The sequence below is a fragment of the Aspergillus candidus genome (genome assembly GCF_002847045.1).
Source record: "Aspergillus candidus strain CBS 102.13 unplaced genomic scaffold BDW47scaffold_15, whole genome shotgun sequence".
Lineage (NCBI taxonomy): Eukaryota > Fungi > Ascomycota > Eurotiomycetes > Eurotiales > Aspergillaceae > Aspergillus > Aspergillus candidus.
In genome coordinates this window covers 27,465-47,302 of record NW_020194020.1, presented here as the reverse complement: position 1 = coordinate 47,302, position 19,838 = coordinate 27,465, and the positions used below count along the sequence as shown (strand labels likewise).

The 19,838-nt window shown below is 50.0% G+C and overlaps 7 protein-coding genes across 7 annotated transcripts; 3 read left to right on the top strand and 4 right to left on the bottom strand.

Annotated features, from left to right (window-relative positions):
• Positions 1-331: 331 nt before the first annotated feature.
• BDW47DRAFT_103643 (uncharacterized protein) lies at positions 332-1,187 on the bottom strand. The gene is made up of 2 exons (XM_024812123.1): positions 575-1,187; positions 332-506 (listed from the first exon to the last, which is right to left on the bottom strand). Exons 1-2 carry the CDS (start codon positions 957-959, stop codon positions 376-378), a joined length of 516 nt encoding a protein of 171 aa, XP_024673094.1. The 5' UTR covers positions 960-1,187; the 3' UTR covers positions 332-375.
• Positions 1,188-5,462: 4,275 nt separating this feature from the next.
• png1 (peptide-N4-(N-acetyl-beta-glucosaminyl)asparagine amidase) lies at positions 5,463-7,977 on the top strand. Its single transcript, XM_024812122.1, has 2 exons — positions 5,463-6,493; positions 6,567-7,977. Exons 1-2 carry the CDS (start codon positions 5,958-5,960, stop codon positions 7,360-7,362), a joined length of 1,332 nt encoding a protein of 443 aa, XP_024673093.1. The 5' UTR covers positions 5,463-5,957; the 3' UTR covers positions 7,363-7,977.
• A 1,685-nt stretch (positions 7,978-9,662) lies between these two features.
• BDW47DRAFT_124718 (uncharacterized protein) lies at positions 9,663-10,749 on the bottom strand (the record flags this gene model as incomplete). The annotated part of the gene is made up of 4 exons (XM_024816298.1): positions 9,663-9,684; positions 9,737-10,153; positions 10,258-10,615; positions 10,689-10,749. 4 exons carry the CDS (start codon positions 10,747-10,749, stop codon positions 9,663-9,665), a joined length of 858 nt encoding a protein of 285 aa, XP_024673092.1.
• Positions 10,750-11,268: 519 nt separating this feature from the next.
• Positions 11,269-12,439, top strand: BDW47DRAFT_103639 (putative metallophosphoesterase domain-containing protein). Its single transcript, XM_024812121.1, has one exon. The coding sequence runs from the start codon at positions 11,344-11,346 to the stop codon at positions 12,322-12,324; it is 981 nt and encodes a 326-aa protein (XP_024673091.1). The 5' UTR covers positions 11,269-11,343; the 3' UTR covers positions 12,325-12,439.
• Positions 12,440-13,196: 757 nt separating this feature from the next.
• Positions 13,197-14,905, bottom strand: BDW47DRAFT_131010 (glycoside hydrolase family 71 protein; the record flags this gene model as incomplete). Its single annotated transcript, XM_024817224.1, has 4 exons — positions 13,197-13,791; positions 13,896-14,121; positions 14,192-14,720; positions 14,792-14,905. The coding sequence occupies 4 exons, from the start codon at positions 14,903-14,905 to the stop codon at positions 13,197-13,199; spliced, it is 1,464 nt and encodes a 487-aa protein (XP_024673090.1).
• A 1,432-nt stretch (positions 14,906-16,337) lies between these two features.
• BDW47DRAFT_103637 (protein MEMO1) lies at positions 16,338-18,084 on the bottom strand. The gene is made up of 3 exons (XM_024812120.1): positions 17,811-18,084; positions 17,691-17,759; positions 16,338-17,641 (listed from the first exon to the last, which is right to left on the bottom strand). The coding sequence occupies exons 1-3, from the start codon at positions 17,963-17,965 to the stop codon at positions 16,762-16,764; spliced, it is 1,104 nt and encodes a 367-aa protein (XP_024673089.1). The 5' UTR covers positions 17,966-18,084; the 3' UTR covers positions 16,338-16,761.
• Positions 18,085-18,689: 605 nt separating this feature from the next.
• Positions 18,690-19,828, top strand: BDW47DRAFT_103636 (uncharacterized protein). The gene is made up of 2 exons (XM_024812119.1): positions 18,690-19,028; positions 19,106-19,828. Exons 1-2 carry the CDS (start codon positions 18,866-18,868, stop codon positions 19,516-19,518), a joined length of 576 nt encoding a protein of 191 aa, XP_024673088.1. The 5' UTR covers positions 18,690-18,865; the 3' UTR covers positions 19,519-19,828.
• The last annotated feature ends 10 nt before the right edge of the window (positions 19,829-19,838 follow it).

Sequence of the window (19,838 nt, the reverse complement as noted above, 5' to 3'; positions counted from 1 at the left end):
AGCTGCGATGCGTCTGGGAAAACAGCTCGCAGCAATGTCGCCGCCATGGGTCGTCCGCCGCGTCAACGTCGCGACAAATCTAGCTACTTTAGACGGGAGAACAATCACGCGCAGTCGCTGTAGGAGGAGCCCAACTTGGGCATTCGGTTGTCCGACGAGTCCATGGGGATAGCGTACTGACGCGGCCGATGGGGAACACGCTTACGGGGGAACCGCTCTGGGGACAGGCATCATCCATCGAGGGGGCCAACACGGCGGGACTGTCATCCCCGGATCATTTGACGACGACCCGCGCCAGCACGACCGCAAAGACAATTACTCGGCAAAATAGTATAGGCAAGATTTCATGATTATTATATGCGAAAATACTTCTATTCAAAGTACAGCAGGGAGAACAAGAGCACCAATAACAAGCATAGACTTGCTCACACCAGGCAGGAGGGAACCAGCGCTGTTAGAATCGGAGTCATTATCGGGATCAGAGTTGTCTTTACTATCCTCTAACGCTAAAGAGTTCAAACACAAGTCAGACACGCTTACACACAGAACGGGAAAGGATCTAACTATAGCTTACACATGGCTAGACAATGACTCTGCAAACCCTTGAGGCGCTTATCCAGACCATCTAGCTTGTTGCTATTATCCGTGTACTCGGAATGGGTGCATGCGTTCTTGAAGGCGCTGTCCAGGTCGCTCACACCAGTCATGATGTAGGAGATGTCCTCTTTGATTTTGGGCTTGCACAGACAGTCATCGGTGGCCTTTTCAGGGGCACCACACTCCTTGTCCACGACGCCATCTTTGTAGAAGATGTTCATGGTCTTCTTCATGCAGTTGGGGATGTCACCCATGACGTCGTTCCAGGTCTTGAGATTAGCGTAGGCATCAGTGTAGGCATCGGCGTTGGCAGCAGCGGCAACAGAGACGAGGCCCAGGACAGTGACAGGGAGGAGACGCATGATAAAATGATATCAAGGGGCAGAGTTGAGTAAATAGAGAATAGTCCGGTAAAAATGAAAGAGTTAAATTGAAAGATAGATAAGCGAGAAGACAGCAGACTCTGATGGTCTTATAAGACTTCTTTTACTCACTCAGGCACTAGAGGCTCAAGCCAAGCAGACCCCATCACCATCCCACAAAATCGCCATGGGAGGCGTTGAGATTAAAAGCCTGCGCTAGAAGTGGACTAAATGCTGGGCATGATGCCACCCCAGGGTTGCGGAGGAAAGGGAGCTAGTCTTATTCGTATATTCCTGACTTGGGTCTTTCCCGTCATGCTCTAAGCCACTATGTTTCTCACTAGCAGGGTCTGCTTGTGTCTGCAATCTCCACCCTTCAATCAAAATTAAGACAAGGCTGCAATCCGTCGTGGCTGAGTTTCTATGACACTTCATTTATTAGGCGCTAAGCGGCTCTGCTTGGAAGTGGCGCGTGTTTGGTGGACTTGGCTTGAGTTGGCGAGGCAGAAGTGGTGATTGATTCACGGGAGATTGGAATACACCGGTGGTGAAGTTAGACTTTATAGCCTGGTAGCATTAATCGTCAAGACGTGCGAGCAACTTACATGATATTTTTATCTATGCCCAGCAGCAGATGAACCAAGGGGAGTATAAATATGAGATAAGATTATCAAAAGCTTCAAGTCCGTTATAAGATATATTATATTTATTATAAGTTATGAGGAATTGATCCTCTAGTCAGTATTAACAGAGCCCTGTTTACTTTATAAAGAAGAATATCTATCCTGAAAATATAGATTTGTTTCATGATATTAACCAAGCTCTAGAATATTATCAACTCTATTTATTATCTCCATCTGAATCTGAAGGAACTAGAGATCATTACTTCTAAAGACCTGTATTAATACTTAGTCTCAAGATATATCGGTATAATCCAAATTTATTGATAATTATAATGTATTACGAAGGGAGAAGTTAGGGCTTCCTGCGTACAAGTACAGAATCGTATATAAAAGAGTAGCTGACGCATCGAACAAGCTTTATACTCGATTTTGCGAGTTGTTATTGAACGCAAAGAACTGAAGAGAGACTGCCTGATGAGTGTCCATCTATAACAATCGTCCTCAAGAATGGTAGTCGAGTTGGTGGTTACGGCGGTGGTTATGTGGTATACGGTATACCAAGGACACCATTGTGTTGACTAATGGAGGGTTTCAGTGGTTTTTGTGATATATATACCTCCTTTAGTGTCCACTACAATTTGATTGATCTCCATCCATTCTACTATATCTAATATAGGCAAATTTGATATGGACATGAGTAACCTTGTGGACTGTTGGTAGACTCGACCATTGAACTCCATACTAATATATATATAGAAGTTAGGGCAAGCGAGTTTCAAACAATCGCATAACCACTTAGGTCACTCTAGCGCTCAACTAAGGTAAGCCATAGCAGAATACCAAGCACCCACTCAAGCATTTCCATCCGTTCTCTGAAAGCTTCGATTTCAATACTAGAAAACCCAATACATATCCTACACGCTATCATCCTGCAAGGGCGCCAACGTCGCCACAGCCCATCCATCCATCATCCTTCCAGGACAAAGAATCCAACATATGAAGTCATGCCCATCCCATAGTACTACCACCAGCATAACTCATCTCACAAACACAACCCTCGAATACAACCACAATCCCACATCAGGGCTAGACCACCTCCTGTCCAGCATACCAGATCGGACCGTCCGTTCTCGGCGAGTACACCGCCACGGTCTCGATCGCGATCGATGTGCGAGAGTTATTCAGGACGTGCATGCCTTGAACCCCTTCAATTCGCCCATCTCGCCTCACGTAGCTGGATGTTGCAATGTAGTAGTTATGCTGGCGGAGTTATGCTGATGATGGGATTATGTAATGTTGTTGTGGTTGTTGTAGTTCCTAGGCAGCAATTAGTGCGAGAGCCGGGTCGGCTCCTGGCGTGTGCGTCCGGTGTTTCGGGATGAGATTGCAGGGGGATCAGGTCGACGTTGTTAATATTGTTATGAATGGATGGTACTGTTGTATTGGATGTTAATGTTGAGCTAGAGTATTAGTATGAATATCAACATTATAATCTGAGTATGAAGATTGAATTATAGATGAATAACAATACAATGTGAATTATCAAGATGTAAACATCATCTAACCTACTCGCATACTCCGATAATCATCCCGAACAAAGGCATCCACGCCAAGACCCCTTGTCCAGTACCCGTCCAGGGACTCCTTCTCCGAGGGCTAGGCAGGCAGGCAGGCAGGGCGGTTGAACGCCCAATACAGTATCTGTTAAGGAAATGAAGAAAGGGGTCTAACGCGGTGAGTGGGTCGCTCTGGCAGTAAGTTAGTAGTAGGTTAGTATCTGATGAAGCTCTCCCTTTCCCCTAGCCCGATCTTCTTGAGCCTGGAGCCAAGACGGACGCTTGCGCGTCTCCGCCACTCATCGAACTGGTTTGAAGGGAGAAGTGAGAAAAGGGCATGGCCTGGATGGCTGATGCCGTAAGCTCGTGACACCGACCCGACCGGTTTTTTCATCGTCCATTGTTGATGAATGAATGTTAACCCTTTTTTAGTTGTGTTAGTTTGATTTAGCTTATTCCATCTAGGTTGGGTGGATTGGGTGGATGGTTAGATATTTTTTCTTTATTTTCTCGTTTTTTGTTTTTGTTTTTTAATCTTTCATATTGCGTTACTAATAGGTATATAGCGGAGAGGGCTTGGTGCCTTAGGTCCTGACCAGTAGTACTACTTTATTAAGGTTCCCACCAGTCGGTTCGTCTCCTTCCCGGGGGCTGACTGAGTCAGTCATACCCGGTAAAGAAGCTCGCTCGCTGGTGGCAAGGACGTGGTTCGTGCAGTGGGCGTCCACAGTAGGTGGAGACACAATACATCAAAAATGCATCACGCCGCGTGTGTGTGGCCCCCCCATCCTGTAGGGGGTATCTATTTGGACGACGGGGGAAGGAGACAGGGAGGGGTGGGTGATTCTTATATGTACAGCAAGCAAGCCCATATTATGTGGGCTGTTGGGTCATCGTTACGTGTCCGTGGAGTCTGGGTCTTGCTCCAGCGATCAACTCGTTGATCTTCACCTCCCAGTCACAGTCACATCTTGGACCCCACTGGGAAGAGAAAAAAAATTGGAGACAACGTGGATAGAGGTAGAGATAGGGAATGAATTTTTTTTTCGTGTCCACTGTTCACAGGATTTTCGTGGAAATCCTATCTCGAGGTAAAAACGATGGTTAGTGGTTGAGTAAGTATGGTATGTATGGAGTTACCGACGAAGCTGGAGAAAATCGAAAAAAATAAAAAATAAAAATAAAAATAAAAATCGGTGGCTTTTTCTAATCAGGATCACCGGGATCATCAACACCGTCCGACCTTCTCGCTGGACAGTCCCAACCCGGTTACCCCAACCAGATCAATGACAACCGGTTTGACAAGGACCGAATTATATCAAAAGGATTGACGTTCTTCTTCGGAAAGAAAAGAAGAATGTCGACGGCGGGAGTACCTATCACGACAATAGATCCGTAAGGATTTCCGCGTGATTCGTCAGCACCCGGATTGTGGACTGAAAGACTGCCAGGTAGACCTGTAAGGCGTTCTGGATACCTATCTTACTATTAGTAGTATTGAGCAGCTCCCTCCCTCTAGGTCCCTTTAGATAGGATGGCTACTACTGGAAGCTAGGAAATATAGGTTTAACGGTATTGGTTGTATAGATGGTCACAGCCGCGTAAGACAGCTGACGTTGAGTCGAGATCATGGGCAGGCGTAAGTGTTCAAGTCGTACAAGCATCATCCTCCCATTCGATAGATGGACATCTATCAGTGAAGATCGGGATCACTAGAACAAGATAAAATTTCAATAGGGGTCAAGCGTCAAAGACTGGACAGTGGAAGAGCTTGCGTATGGGCCCAGAGGAGCACCAGAAGCCAAGCTTTTTAGTTGATTTCGTCAGCCGGCCTCGTTGACAGCGTGTATTGTGGGACATGATCTTTCACCCATTATTTCAGCCATGAAAGAAAAAAAGAAAGAATGAACTAAATGGAGAGAAACGAACCAACCGAGATGAAGTGATGATATTCCTATCTTCATAGAGAGAGAGATGATGGATGGGAGAGATTGGAAGAGGAAGACTAGACTAATAGATAGGATACCATACCATACATACCGTACATACCGTACGGTACGGACGACTGTTTCGGGGCGGCACAGCAACAACACGCGGCTTGCGGTGCTGGCGGACGGCTGTGATTGGCGGGACAGGACCAAGGCTGACGACGCTTCGCCAGTTCGCTCTCAATCCCATGTAATCTTCTTTTCTGACTCGACTAGTTACTAGTGAGAAGTTGACTTGGTCGGAAACTGGGGTCGAAGTTCCTTGTCTGCTCACCACCATTTTCCTCTCTCTCTCTCTCTCTCTCTCTCTCTCTCCTCTCTTTCTCCTCTTGACATACTCTCTCGTCTTTCGTCTCTCTCTCTCTCTCTCTCCCCCTCCCTCCTCTATCCCTTCTCATCCATCTCGACTTCTCTCGCCCTCTCTAACTCTCGCTTTCCTTTTTCTCTTTCCATCCGTCTTCTTTCCTCTATAATATTAATCCTTTTCATATCACTCTTTATTCCTTCCGAATTTCATCCATCTATACGCCATCGCTGAACTCAATAAATTCATCCACCGTACCCCCCTCTCCGGCGCTAAACGTGGCAACCGTTTAGCTGGGCTGTGCGACTCACTCGTCCTCTCTACCGTCCATATTTCACCATCCATCCTGCCCAACCTTGGATTCGTCCGTCCTTTCGCTGTCGACCTTTCGTCTCCTGTCTCTCCCGAATATATACGTCCCGCGAGACAAAATTTTTCTCGCCAATATCCATCAATATCCATCCATCACTCAAATTCTGGAGACTTCGGGTCGATAGGATCGGTGTCGTCGACCTCCCTTGACCATCATGCCGGACGGTAGACACCACCACTCCCGACGGGGTCAGAGAATGGACCACTTCGACCCTTCCGAACTCACCCAGGCCTTTGAACAATTGATGCGCACCAAACGATTCAACCGTCTTCAGGAACAGTCTCGGTCCCGTTCTCGAACCCAGTCACCCGCGCCCATGTCTCCGAGCCCCTACAACACGCCGCCCCATCCATCACGAGCACCACCACCGCCGCCGACCGCAGCTCAATCCCCGACGCCATCCACCCCGCAACCTTCGTCACGGTCGCCTCTCTGGGGCCTCCCTATCGTCCCAGCACCCCCTCAAGATTCAGCGTCGCTCAAATTCCGCAACCTTCTCCATGTCCTGTCCGTGACCCCGACCAAATACGAGAACCCGGGCCTTTTGGACGAGGCGCTCGCCTTGATCCCACTGGATCGACTCTACTCGGAGGCGGAGGAGGAGAGTCAGATCTTCCAGGCTCAAGCTGCTAGTGTGAGAGGCAAGGCTGAATGGGGCTACCAAGATTGCGTGATCCGCGCATTATTAAGGTGAGTCCGACACGTTGATCCTCTCCCGTTTGGAAGACAAGGGAATCGTTACTAACACCGACCGTGCCCCTAGATGGTTCAAGCGCTCCTTTTTCCAATTCGTCAACAACCCTCCGTGCAACCGGTGCTTTATGCCTACTATCGCCCAGGGCATGACGCCGCCCACTCCCGATGAGACCGCCCGGGGAGCCACCCGTGTGGAACTCTACCGATGCTCCGAGCCCACCTGTGGTGCCCCTGAGAGATTCCCTCGGTACTCGGATGTTTGGCAGCTGTTACAGACCCGCCGTGGGCGGGTCGGCGAATGGGCCAACTGCTTCAGCATGTTTTGCCGGGCGCTGGGAGGCCGTGTGCGGTGGGTGTGGAATTCAGAGGACTACGTCTGGACGGAGGTGTACTCGGAGCATCAACGGCGGTGGGTCCACGTCGATGCCTGCGAGGACGCGTGGGACCAACCTCGCCTGTATGCCGAGGGTTGGGGTCGCAAGATGTCGTACTGCGTTGCCTTCTCGATCGAGGGGGCGACGGACGTCACGCGGCGGTACGTGCGCAGTCCCGCCAAGCACGGAGCCCCTCGCAACCGCGCCCCGGAGGAAGTCCTCGTGTGGGTGATCCAGGAAATCCGGAAGAAGCGACGGGACAACCTGGGCAAGACGGACTTGAAGCGGTTGACCAAAGAAGACGACCGGGAGGAAAGGGAGCTGCGCGCCTACACGACCTCGGCCCTGGCCGCGGAGTTGAACAACATCCTTCCCCGACATTCCAGCAGTCGCCTCGATGAACAGAAGCGACAGGAGGCTGAAACAGAGTTTCTCACCACCCGACGGGCCGGTCAGTCTGGACCGGACCGATCATCGGATGGACAATAACAGTCTCTACTTTTAACCGGATTGGTCGGTTGCTCTCTGTTTTACTTTCTTCTCCCGTTCGGCTTGGTTGGAACGGGAACGCCACGCCCGTTTCACGGCCCGCGCAGCCCACGATACACGAACGCTGCTTGGCTGGACTGATCCGATCGGATCTTTGAATCCGTGGAAGCGACATGTCCGACGGTCGGCCAGACATCAGCCGACCGAAACATTCTGTCGACCCGCCGCAGCCCCGTCATCACACTTCCCGAGTTCAACTCAGGTGAAGGTGACTGACCGGGCTACCACCGTTTCGGGGTTAGCCCCTTGGATCTACGGATCCCCGTCTTCTGGAGGCGTCCAGTCGACGATGAACGAATCAAAATTGAGATTCGTTGATATATCCACGATCTTTCTGTCGCATTTTCTTTACTTGTGGTCTATGACCAGCATACAGCATACAGCATCAATCATGATGATTTCCTTGGTTATTATTACCGTCGTTGAGGCAATTCTCCTAACCTTTTTTTACCTATTTCATTACTTCATCTTTATGAGCATACTGGAAAAAAACACGATTCATCGGGAATCATGTTGGGAACACGGCAGAGGTTGGGTCCGTGATATGATCATCTTAATTTGGCTTTTTTTTTTTTTTTTTTAATTTTCTTTGCGGTTGGGCGCGAAGAGGTCCGACCGAGCATGTTTGTACGAGACACTTGAGTACGTTTAGTACATAGGTTGCATGGTTGGAACCGGAGGAGCATTTTCACCACTTTTTTCTTTTATCTTTTTTTTTATACTTCCTTTTTTTCTGACTCCTGGCGATCTCAGATTCGGATACCTCTTTAGTTTGGAATTTGAATTTAAGCTGATGATTGAATTCACCAATTCTACCCTTAATGAATATCCAATGGTTAGTAGATCGAACCAGTAAATGAACCAAATGGATCAGGGACATCCCAACCACGTTACATACCACCATGCGCATGAAGTACAGTGTAGCACGGTAGTACTGTAAGTAGGTAGGAAGTACTAAAAATTAATGAATATCAACCCAACGAGCGTCCAGACCCTTAACTACCCAAGTAACTAAGTACTAGTCAGCCTATCCTAACAATGGACAGGTCAAAGGTACCCAGTATAGTGTATGTACTAGCGAACACAACGGTGACAACACCCAACGAACAGCCCGCCCATCTAGATACTACTAACTGGATTAGCCCTAGGCACGGACGATATCAATCTATCTATACGCGCTAAGGGTGGGAGATGGAGTCGAACCCCGGAAAGTGAAAGAATCAACTTATTGTTTGAGGGGAGAATTGGGTTGGGGGGGGGGGGGTTGGTTTTAATAGGGTATGGTATTTTGGTACCGTTGGTACCTGGGGTGGGTTTCTGGAAAAGATGTACTTCGTATTGATTGGAGGGTAAGTTATTAGGTAGGTAGTAGGTCCGAGTTGGTTGAGATGATATGAAGAACTTTTTAAGCTCTCTCTTATGTTCTTATGTCTTTCCTCTGGGGAGAGGAGGTGAGAAGAAAAAGAGAAGAGAATACAATCAATACCATACAAACAATACAATTTCAACCACGTTCTCAAAGCAATCCTTAGATCCTCACAGTCTACTACTAGTAAATACCAACTAACCCAATACCGACAATGCAAGTCCTCCATTACGGTAGTAGTAGTAGTGGTGGTACCCCATAGCCAGGATCGAAATCTCAATACCCCCCCCCAAAAAAGGAAAAAAGGTCGATGCAACCAGACCGTGCTATTTATAGCGAGGCAGTGCGGGAAGAACGAGATGATCGACAGGACTATCTCTGGTTTGGGTTAGGTCTGATTCGTAGGCACTAGCAGGTAGGTACTAGTTGTGGTTACGGAGGAGTTGACATACCGACCTCCTCTCTTCCATACATGCTGCATGCTACGTGGGACATACTAAGGGACTGGAATGCTGGTGGTTAACTCATTTTAGTATGATCGTATTATTAAGCTAACTTTTTTTTTAAAAAATTTTTTTTTTTTGGTTTGGTTTGTTTGGTTTGTGGGTATGGGGTAGGTTGCTACTAGTATTATAATATACTAGTAGATGTTTGCTGCTTGCTTGAGAGTGGGGGGACTGAGACATTGATGTTGAGGTCATACTGACATGGATGTAGTAAGTACCTCTTTTGCTCTAGAGGTGTACTACGTAGAGTTATTGTGTTAATGTTGTACAGTGGTTCACCCCCTGCTGACCGTGGATACTATTATACCTTTATACAGATACAAATATACCTAATAGATATCGAGTATAACTATAGTATATAATCAAACCTACGTATACGCACCAAGCAAACTACAAAAAATCAGATCACCCAAAAGAAACCCGACATCCCCTTCCCCCCAACTCCCTCCCAATCCCCTCAAACTCCCCCCCATAGCAGACCTGCTTCGGCAGCACCAACTTCCACCCACCCCCAGCACTACAGCCCATCCCCCGCAGCGGCTCCAGAAAGCTAGGAATCCTCTCCGCCGGCTCACAGAACCACGCCCCACTGACTCTCAACGTGAAGTTGCGCAGGCCGCGCATCTCCGCCACAGCCCGACACGTCTCGATCCACTGCGTTCGTCCCGCCGCGAAATACACATGCTTGACTGGGTCCTTGCTCGGCAGCCAGTGGCCTGGAAAGGCCCACCGCAGCTCGACTGCTTGGATTGCGTGCCAGTGTTCTGGGGCAATTGTCAGTCGGAGGTAGGGTAGGGACCAGGTCGTGCTGAATTCGAATGTTGGCTGGGTGTAAAGGAGGTGGTGCGATTCTATGTGGCTGTTTGGTTTTGTGAGATTGTTTCTTCGCTGTACTTGTACGTTTGTGTGTCGTGGGTTTGTTGTGTATCGACACACACCGGGAGATAAAGAAGGTAAACATACGTCTGTTTACAAACCATCGACAGCGCAAGAAGCCCACTCGGCCCCTTTTTCGGACACGGCAGTCCTCCCTGGCATATCTCGCAGGACACTGCGGTGCCGGGACACACGACGTGGCCCATGCGTCTGTTGGGACGCTGTACGATGTGCAGGCGCAAGTCTGCGAACACGAACTCCCAGATGAGGAGGCGGAGCTCTGGGGAGAGTTTGCCGAGGAGGAGGCTCTGGGTTTGGGGGGTGTAGGATGGGTAGTCGCCTGTTTCTCTGTCGGCCCGAGTCTGTGTCTGTGTGTCTGTTTCTGCTTCTGCTTCAGCCTGCTGGGGCTGGCTCTTGAGATTAGTGAGGGCGGTGGGTTTGTTGTCTGTTGTGGTGTTAGTTCCCTATTCTCTCGTCCTTCTTTACCCGTATCTGTATATGTATGTTGGTAGACGCACTCTGGTACCGATGTGCCAGCACATCCTCCCAGGAAAATACCCCCTGCTTGATCCTCGCCATCGCGGTTCTGTACAGTATGGATTTCCCTCAACTGCTGACAACCACCTGTTCAGAGTCCGGGGGCATATGCTAATTGGCCATCGTGTGTATAGGAATAGATAATCAACACAATATGTGCAAACAAGAAAGCAAGACAGGAAGAAGAGAAGGATGACAGTTCAGCTCCGAGGTCAGAGATCAAGTCAGGTCAGGTCAGAGGTGGAGAAGGTGCGGAGAAGAGGGGAAGAAGCCGGGCGTAAGCGCGATTTTCCTGAAGAGGACAGCCAGGCTGCGTCTTTTTATACCCGCCTTCATTCTCGCAAACGTGCGAGACACTCATCCATGTTGCTGGCCGAAAAAGGCTGAAGAAAAAGAGTCGGTGAGGATGAAGTCGATTTGACCCGTGGATGTGAGGCATTTATTAGGCTGTGTTTGTTGGCGGGCAGAGATAAGATAAGGACCCGGTCAGGGGTTCAACGTTCCTATTGATTTGGTTTACCTCGGGGCCTTAAGCTGGAAACCCACAAGGCTGGACTAGTGGGGGGACAGCCTGATGGGAATGCATGGATTTTTTCAATATTGAAGATTCTTCTTTCCCCTGTTTACAACTACCTGATGTACAAGGAACCGCGGGACAACAGATTCAACATGTCCGAACCCCAACCTACCATCAAAACCCGAATCCTCGTCATCTCAGACACCCACGGCCGCGACATCATACAATGCAATGAATCCGCAGACGTGGCCATCCACTGCGGCGACCTCACTCGGAGATCCATGCTAGAAGAATACGAAGCAGCGATTACCCTCCTCAAGCGGATCAACGCGCCCCTCAAACTAGTCATCGCAGGCAACCACGACTTCACCCTCGATCCGCCCGCTTACCAGGACAAGATCCGCGAAGCAGAGAGACTGCAGATCATCGACCCGCGGGTGATTGAGCTCATGCACGGCACCTCGGCGCAGGTCCGCGAACTATTTGACCATGCAGACGTCAGGGAGGAGAGCGGGATCCGGCTGCTCGACGAAGGGACCCATCATTTCACCTTGAACAATGGCGCGTCCTTGACCGTGTATGCCAGCCCCTACACGCCCTGCTTTGGCGACTGGGGATTCCAGTATAGTTCCGAGGGAGGGCACGACTTTGCAATCGGGGATGCGGACGTCGTTATGACGCATGGCCCTCCGCGGGGCATCCTCGACGATAACACCCTATCTGATAAGCTGGCAGGGTGTGAGCATCTCTTTGAGAAGGTCGCTCGTTCCAGACCGCTCATGCACTGCTTTGGACATATCCATGGGGGCTGGGGCGCCAAACTGGTCACGTGGAACGAAACACAGGGCGAGAAACCATCCCATCTGGCGGATATCGACCATGACAAGTCGACGGTCATTGAGGATCTCGCGAGTCTCAAGGCGAGTGGGCGACGGCCGTATTGCCTGACTGGGCACTCTTCTGATGATGCGAATCCCCTTCAACACGGGACTCAAACTCTGTTTGTCAATGCTGCTGTGGAGAGCTCTGGTCCGGATGATTTTCCTGTCCATCCTGCTTGGCTGGTTGATTTGGACTTGCCGGCACAGAGCCAGGATTGATTTCATTGTCCAAGCGATATTGACCTTTACTTACCATGGCACAACAGGGTTACAGGACTTTGTACCGAATGAAGGTACGGAAAGAAAAGAAGGGAAATTGAAAAGAGGAAGGATTATAATAAGAGAAAAGAAAACAGAAAAGAAAACAGAAAAGAAAACAGAAAAGAAAACAAGAAATGAAAAGAAAACAAGAAATGAAAAGAAAATAAAATAAAACGAAATGAAAATAGAAAGCAAAAAAAAAAAAAAAAATAAAAGTGCTTTCTCTGTTCATCAAAAGCTAATTCTATAACTAATCAGGAACCACAGCTGCATCCTTCTCAGGACAACTATGGAATAGCTGACCAGCTCCTCTTCGAATAACGCCCTGGAAGGAACCACGATTGGAACTAACATTATACCAGCAATAATCACATGTTAGGACAATCTTCCTATCAACAGGTGACCCCTTGTAGACAATGCTCTCTGGATTGTTACCATGAATGCTCTCATGATCGACTACTCACTAACTGGGAAGGATGAGATAGACAATATACTTTATGAAAATTGACAAGACAAACAGTATGTATATACCCGTATAAATATATACTATATAACAATTTGCCGGTATCCTTCCTATCCCGGGATGACCATGTAGTGACCGTGCTTGCTTTTGTCCTCCCATAACGAATGGCGATTTGAAGAACATAACAACAGAGCATATACTCAACCAGACATGAAAAAGTGACTCAACTAGTCATCAACGAGTGAACAGTACTCATGAAGTCACGAAAACGAGCGGATCTTCAAGCAGAAGTAAAGAGTATACCCACCTCCAAACGAGTGTCCTCGAGTCTCCTACACAACCATAACTATCTCACCCCTATAACCCACTAAGCCGTAGCAGCAGCAGCAGCAGCAACCCCCAGTGTATTCGTCGGACAAGGCGCCTTCAAACCCTGCGACAGCATCGCCAACCCATCCGCAAGCAACTTATCAACCGGTTCCTCAGCCGGCACAGTGCCCACATAAGGATTGAAGTTATAAAGCCCACAAATACACTCATCCACAATCTCCTTCAAACTCGCCTCACCCATAACAGCCTTCCCATCGCGACTCAGCGAGAAATGCTGCTTGCCGAGCCCCATGGGCGCCGTGAACGCCGCCGCTCCCGCAGGCGCCTCAAACGACTCCGTCTTGTCGCCCGAGCGCACCTCCACCGTGCCGCCTGATTTCAGCAGCGACACGACGAACACCGCGTCTTTCATCGTCTCCCATCCGTTCGGCCGGCCGCGGAAGAAGTTCCCGCTGGCGTTGTTCGGGCTTCCTTGCATTGTTGTGTCGGTTTCGTCGCAGCTGATGTCGCGTGGCGTCGGCCGGTACCAGTAGATGAGCTTTTCGTCGGTGATGTACTTGTCTGGGGATTTGTCGCCGGCTTTGTAGGCTGCGATGAAGGGTTTGGACATTTCGAGCCAGCCGCCGTGGGGCCTTTCCTCAATTAGTTTTCGATCTTGTTGGGGATTGCAAGACATGATGAAAAGAGGTTGGGGGGGGGGGGGGGGTATGAAAGGAAGGGAAAAATCGAGACTTACATATCCATCACCCATTTCGACGCCCCATCGTCTGTATGAGGCGACGACAATGGTCCGATATAGTGCGACTCGCCGTAGTCATTCCAGGTGACGATCTCCACAAACCGGGGCCCAAGGGTCAGGATCTCCTGCCAGCGGTTATACCAGAGCAGATCACCAGGGAAGACCCAGTTCTTGCTGTAGGATACTTCGCCGCCGAAATGAGTGAAGAACCAGCCGGAGACCGCTACTCTAGTTAGTCTTTTTCTTTTCTATCCGGGGATATTTCAAAGGAAGGGAAAAGAAAGAAGACTTACGAGCAATATAAGGCTTCCCCTTCAACGCATCATTATAAGCCTTATCCCCCTCCGCAACAGTAACATTATGACCCTGCGTCGGAGCCTTATTATTCCCATCATTATCCCAAGCCATCCAATTCAGCGCACCGTCAATAGCGCCGAAATCGCCCTGACCGGGGTGGAAATTCGGCGCAAAGAAGATGTCTTGCCCCGCGCTGGCCTTAATCTGGGGGACATCGATGCCGTCGCCGGCGAACGAAGACACGAACACCTTGCCGTCGACTTTGAGCTGGGCGGGGCGGCTGGCGTACTGCTTGATTTTGTCGCCGACGGCGGAGGCCTGGCCCGTGTGGTACCAGTTGAAGTCGAAGGAGATGAAGACTTTCATGTCGTTGTTGGCGGCGGATTCGTAGGCGAGGTTGAGCTGCGCGTCTGTGTAGGGGTCGACGCCGATGTTGAGCGCGAAGGCGTCGATGCCGAGGGCTTTGGCGCGCTTCATGTCGTCGTCGTAGTCGGAGGCGCTGTGGCGGTTGCTGGTTATGCCGATCTTTGGGGGTTTATGTTAGCTTGGGGGAGCTGATTGGGAGACAATAGAATGGAAGGGAGGAGGAGGGTTACCATGAAGTGGCAGAAGACGAGCCGGTCGTTGGTTGCGGATACATCTGGGGCTGGGATGGCACTGGCTAGGGCTGAGAGGCAGGCCAGTGCGAGAGAGAGTACCCTTGCCAGCATGATGTGAAAGAAGAATGAAAGTTGGAGTCTTATTGTATCAATGAGTGGATGAGATGGCTCTCTCAGGTGGAGATCTATCTAAGTTGAAGGAAGGACCGATGACAACCGAGACAGACAGACAGAAACAAGCGAGTTGGACGCTTTATATACATATAATCTCCAGATATGGAAGAATTGAATGAGACAATGTCTGAGGGAAATTACAGTGGGAAAAATGGCCATGCCCATCCAAACAAGACACAAAGTCGCACATCATCTCCATCCGCTTCTTTGCGCGTTTCAACCAACCCTCTCTAGTTCCAAGCCTCGACGTCATTGCGTGCAGTCAGCCCAATCCAATCCAATCCCAAGTTGAGATATATCCCTGATACCCCGGATTGCATCGTCATGGGGTCAGAATTGCGACTATATCCCTCACTTGGTCATCACGGGGTGGCTATCCAAGAGGCGCTTGGCGCTTGGACGGTGCGCGAGGACCCCGGATTGAGTCAAACTTTCTGTTACCCTGGCCCGTCTTAAAGTTTGTTGTCCGGGATGGGATAGCACTGCCGAGACTGTGGAAATAACGCGCACTAGGTTGACCCGAAGGATGTGGTCCAGGTCAATCGACATGGCACCAACACGACACCGTCATGAGGATACAGCAGTGGCATTGAGCCTCCAACGATGGACCATTGCATGAATAGAGACAGTATAACAAAGACATTGGAATAGCCTCAATCAGGGACAGCGAGGGCTAGCGTCGCGGAAGTGTCCGCAGCGGGAGCGGGAGTCAAGAGATACATATCTCGATTGACTTCCTTGGTAACCCAATCCAGCCGCCGTAAACACTGATGTATGCTGTATTTCCTCCCATTGGCTAGGGCAAGAACACACACGCGGAGATTTCCGTTCAAAGTGCCCTATGCGTCCTATTCTCCGACGATGACGCTCAGTGTGCATCGGCAATAGCAGCCGTCGTCCGCGATCTGCAATAGCAGATAGATTATCGTAGTGGCCCAAGTACAACATCAAACAAACTCGGGCTAATCCGACTTGGCTCTGCGTCCGCGGAAAGATTCCCATCGAATCGACGTACATAAAAGCTCGTAGCTCGATCGGTAAGCCACGCGATGCTATCACCAGACAGCCTTAACATATGCCCCAACCGCTCATAGGCTTCTCCCGTTATGCGGCGCCTGGGCTGGTGAGGTAGTACACTGCTGGGGATCATCGACGAGAGCGCCTTTTCAAATCCCAGGTAGATAGAGACTAAGACACATAGGGAGGCTGGGCTGGGCGGGCTGGTCATGCTGCGTCGCCAAACGAGGGGCCCGCGTCGGGGCTTACCTTATTTCTAGGCCGTCCTCGCAATTTCATGCCGTGTAACGCTTCAACGGTTGGTGTCGCGCCACGTCTAATCTCATGTGATGGGAGGGAGCGATCAGGGTTGATTGATTGGGTGTTGGGGTTCTCCTACAATCTCGAAGATTGCCTAGCTTGGTGTGGGCGGTGTGGTTGTGGGAGTCTCACGTTGCATCATTAAGTGGAATTCCGTAGGTATCTGCCTGTTTGAGGGCCAAGACAAAAGGAGTGGTTCTTCTTCTTCTTCTTCCTTTTCTGGGATGCTGGGGAAAACAAGGGTTCTACTTGGTTATGGATGGCAACGTTTGAGTGTGACCGCTGAGTCTGGGAGGAAGCCCAGAGGCAGACCTTTACATGCAGATATGTCCGAATGAGGATAGAGCACACACCCTATGGTTGATGGCGGAGGATGTTGTAAGTCTTACCACGCCTAGCAAGGCAAAAGAGGAGAACTCGATCACATTCAGTGTAAAGGAACAGGAGTATCTCCAAGGCCCCTCTAGAGGCCGGCTCTATAGAACAGCAAACGCAGACACGTAGCTCACAGAACTGTCGAGGACGTCGACAGCGTCGGAGCTTCTGTCATATCTAACGAAGTGGAACCTCCCTTGTTTCACTTCCTCGCGGCGACTCGTGATCTCCTCGATGGCCGCCATGACTACGCCGATGGGGTGGCGGCCGCATACGGTGTTCCCTGTCCGCCGGATGATTTCTAGAAAATTCTCTGTGGCACCGGTGCTGATGGCGGCCATGGTGGCGATGTCGAATGCGGAGATACTCTCATGGATGGCGGGCGCTCGACTCCCAATACGGTCCTGCCGCTGGAGGGTCTGACCCGCCGAGCCCATCTCCATCTTGTCCTCTAGCTCCTTGGTGTCATCCTCAGGCTGCGGGAGCGAGTGAGCGGAAAGCGGGAGTTTAGGCCCCGGGGTGGGCGCCTGCGGGACGTAGAATGTGTAACGGAAGCGTGATCCCCAGTGGCAGAAGTCTGAGCTTATGACAAACGCATTGCCTGGATCTTCTAGATACGGCGCGAGAAGGGCCCCGAAGGCTTCCTCCGTGGATTCGGAGGTGCTTCCCACCATGATCGGCACTAGAGGAGGGTATTGTGAGGTGGGCTTGTCGGGGTGCTGGAGCTGCAACAGGCGGTGGATGTAGGGGAGGTGGAGCTCGATACTGTGTTCATCCTCATCGATGGATCGTGTCATGGTGGTGAAGCTCATTGTCGAGCCGCTGGGTTTAACCGCCTTGGTGGAGAGGAGCTTAGTGATGAGCTCGGTATCCAACGGCAAAGGCTCATCGGAAAGCGGGGTATAATACGATGTGAGCTCTGGAAGGGCCAGGGTCGAGAGGTAGTGGTGGTGTGAGGGGCCGAGAACGAAGACCCGTTTCCTTTGCTGTCATTAGAGCAGTACATCCGACTAATAAGAATGTTACTCACGCTTTCGATAAATCCAGGGCCTTGTAGGCATAAGCGGCACATGATCCGGAATAAGCATAACCAGCGTGCCTAACTTGTCAGCCGAAAGACCAGAGAGGATAAGAGTTTTTTGATACGTACGGGGCAATGATGATTCTTGCACCAGGCACCGGAAGAGAGCCAATCCCTTCGATCTCATCGGGAACCTGAGCCAGCCATTCATCGAGTTGGCGGGTTAGAGCGCGTTTACTATCCGAATACCATGAACCAGCATGGGAAGCCTCGCGAGACTGCATTCTGTACTGATGTTTGCTTCAAGAGAGAGACCAAGGACGACAAGACACAATACGTGGAATGGGAGAGTGACAAAAAGTTCTGAGTGGTGGCGATGGAGTGGAAAGGAAGGGGAAATGGATACTGAGGGGGCAAAATGGATGGTCAGTAGATGGAACCGACCAAAAGCGGGGTTGCAAATCCACTGGAACTGGTTTCGATGACGTCCTGCGGGATGCCGAGAGCTTAAAAATGCGGGATGCCGATCGAGACGGCTCTAATTTTCTAATATCGAGGGTTTCAAGGACCGAAGCTATATCTTCGCTATTTTTTTTTGTCTTTTTGACCTTGTTCATTTTGATGAATGTTTGGAATTTCTGATCAGTATACCAGCTGTACGAGGGGTCTGTATTTGAACGCCTGATGAATGATGCGTGACGGACGCGCTTTACGGGCCTGAGGCTTCGGGATCTAAGACCTTCAAGACGAAATTATAGATATATTGGATAAACCCTCGAGACATCAATCGATCCACATCATTCTTCACATTATGAGAACCAGATGGATGATGATTTCTGCCCTCTTGGGTTCACTGTGCCTCCATACCACGACCACGATCCAATTAATCCCAATCGGGGATAGCGCATGGTTAAGTCGTGACCGGCATTTCGGACGCGAAGACGCGACTCCCCAGCCTCATCTGAGTTTGCGTATTACTCCTCCACAATCTCTCTGTACAGACTTAATTAGAGATTCGCTCCATCTTTTTCCAATCAGACCATTTACTGTTCTTCCTTTACTTCTCTAATACCTACCTTTTCCTTCCCCGTACCGCTCTTGGTACCCTGTTTACGACGCGAAATTCTCCACCCGAGGGGCGCAATTGCTTTCCCAATCCAAACAGCTAAACACTTCTTTGCAAGATGTCTCTCAAGCGCAAGGCCTCATTTTCGACTCCGACGTCTCCCAGCACACCGTCTGTTATCGGCGGACGATCAATGATGCTGGATGACTCGCCACAGCACCTCAACAGCCGGACGCGAAAGCGCTTCCGCGACGATCGTCCAGAAGACAAAATAGTATATGGTATGTCCATCTGCTAAATATGAAAGAGTGAATGTCTCCTCATATGGACAGCCAACTAATCAACTGGACCACTGCAGAAAACACCCTCCGCTGGCTCTTCACAGCCCAACAGCGACCGGAACCATCCCCGGCAGCCGAGGCCGAGGAAATGGACATCGAGTCCCTTCCCGCACCAGAAACCGTCGACCCACGCCAACAAACGCTGCTTAAATTCTTCCAACCTGCCAAAACATCTTCCCCCCAGTCTCGCTCAAAGGGCACACACCCGCAGCCGATGACACCCAATCGCACCCCGCGAACCAGTGCTTTGTCGTTTCAGCAGCCGAGTCTGAACGTGGACGCAATGAGTGACTCAATCATCAGTGACACCCGGACTCCCAGCTTGTCTTCCCAAGGTCCGAGCATGGATATGGATGTTGATATGGACTCGGGGAGTGACGAGACTACTCGAGATCCCAATATGTGGGCTGGTGGTCTCGGCTGGATGTGATACTTTGATACGACCGACGCTGTTTGTGCTATTTAGTTTACAGTTGCGATGGATCAACTGTTAGCGTGTTTCGTGTTGTTTGTCATCGATGGCTGGCCATGGTGTGGAGCATGATGTGCGATCGGAACGAATCTTCTCATCCGATAGTCGTTCCGATGTTTGCTTGATTATATACCTATTTGTGTTTACTGTGGGAGCTTTCTTGGACCGGTAGGAACGATGCAGGCCATGTAACCCGGTTGATGTATATATGGAGTTGTGCGGAGCTTGTAATTAGTTATCTCTACTTGAAGAATACAGTGGATGTTCGAAGATATTGG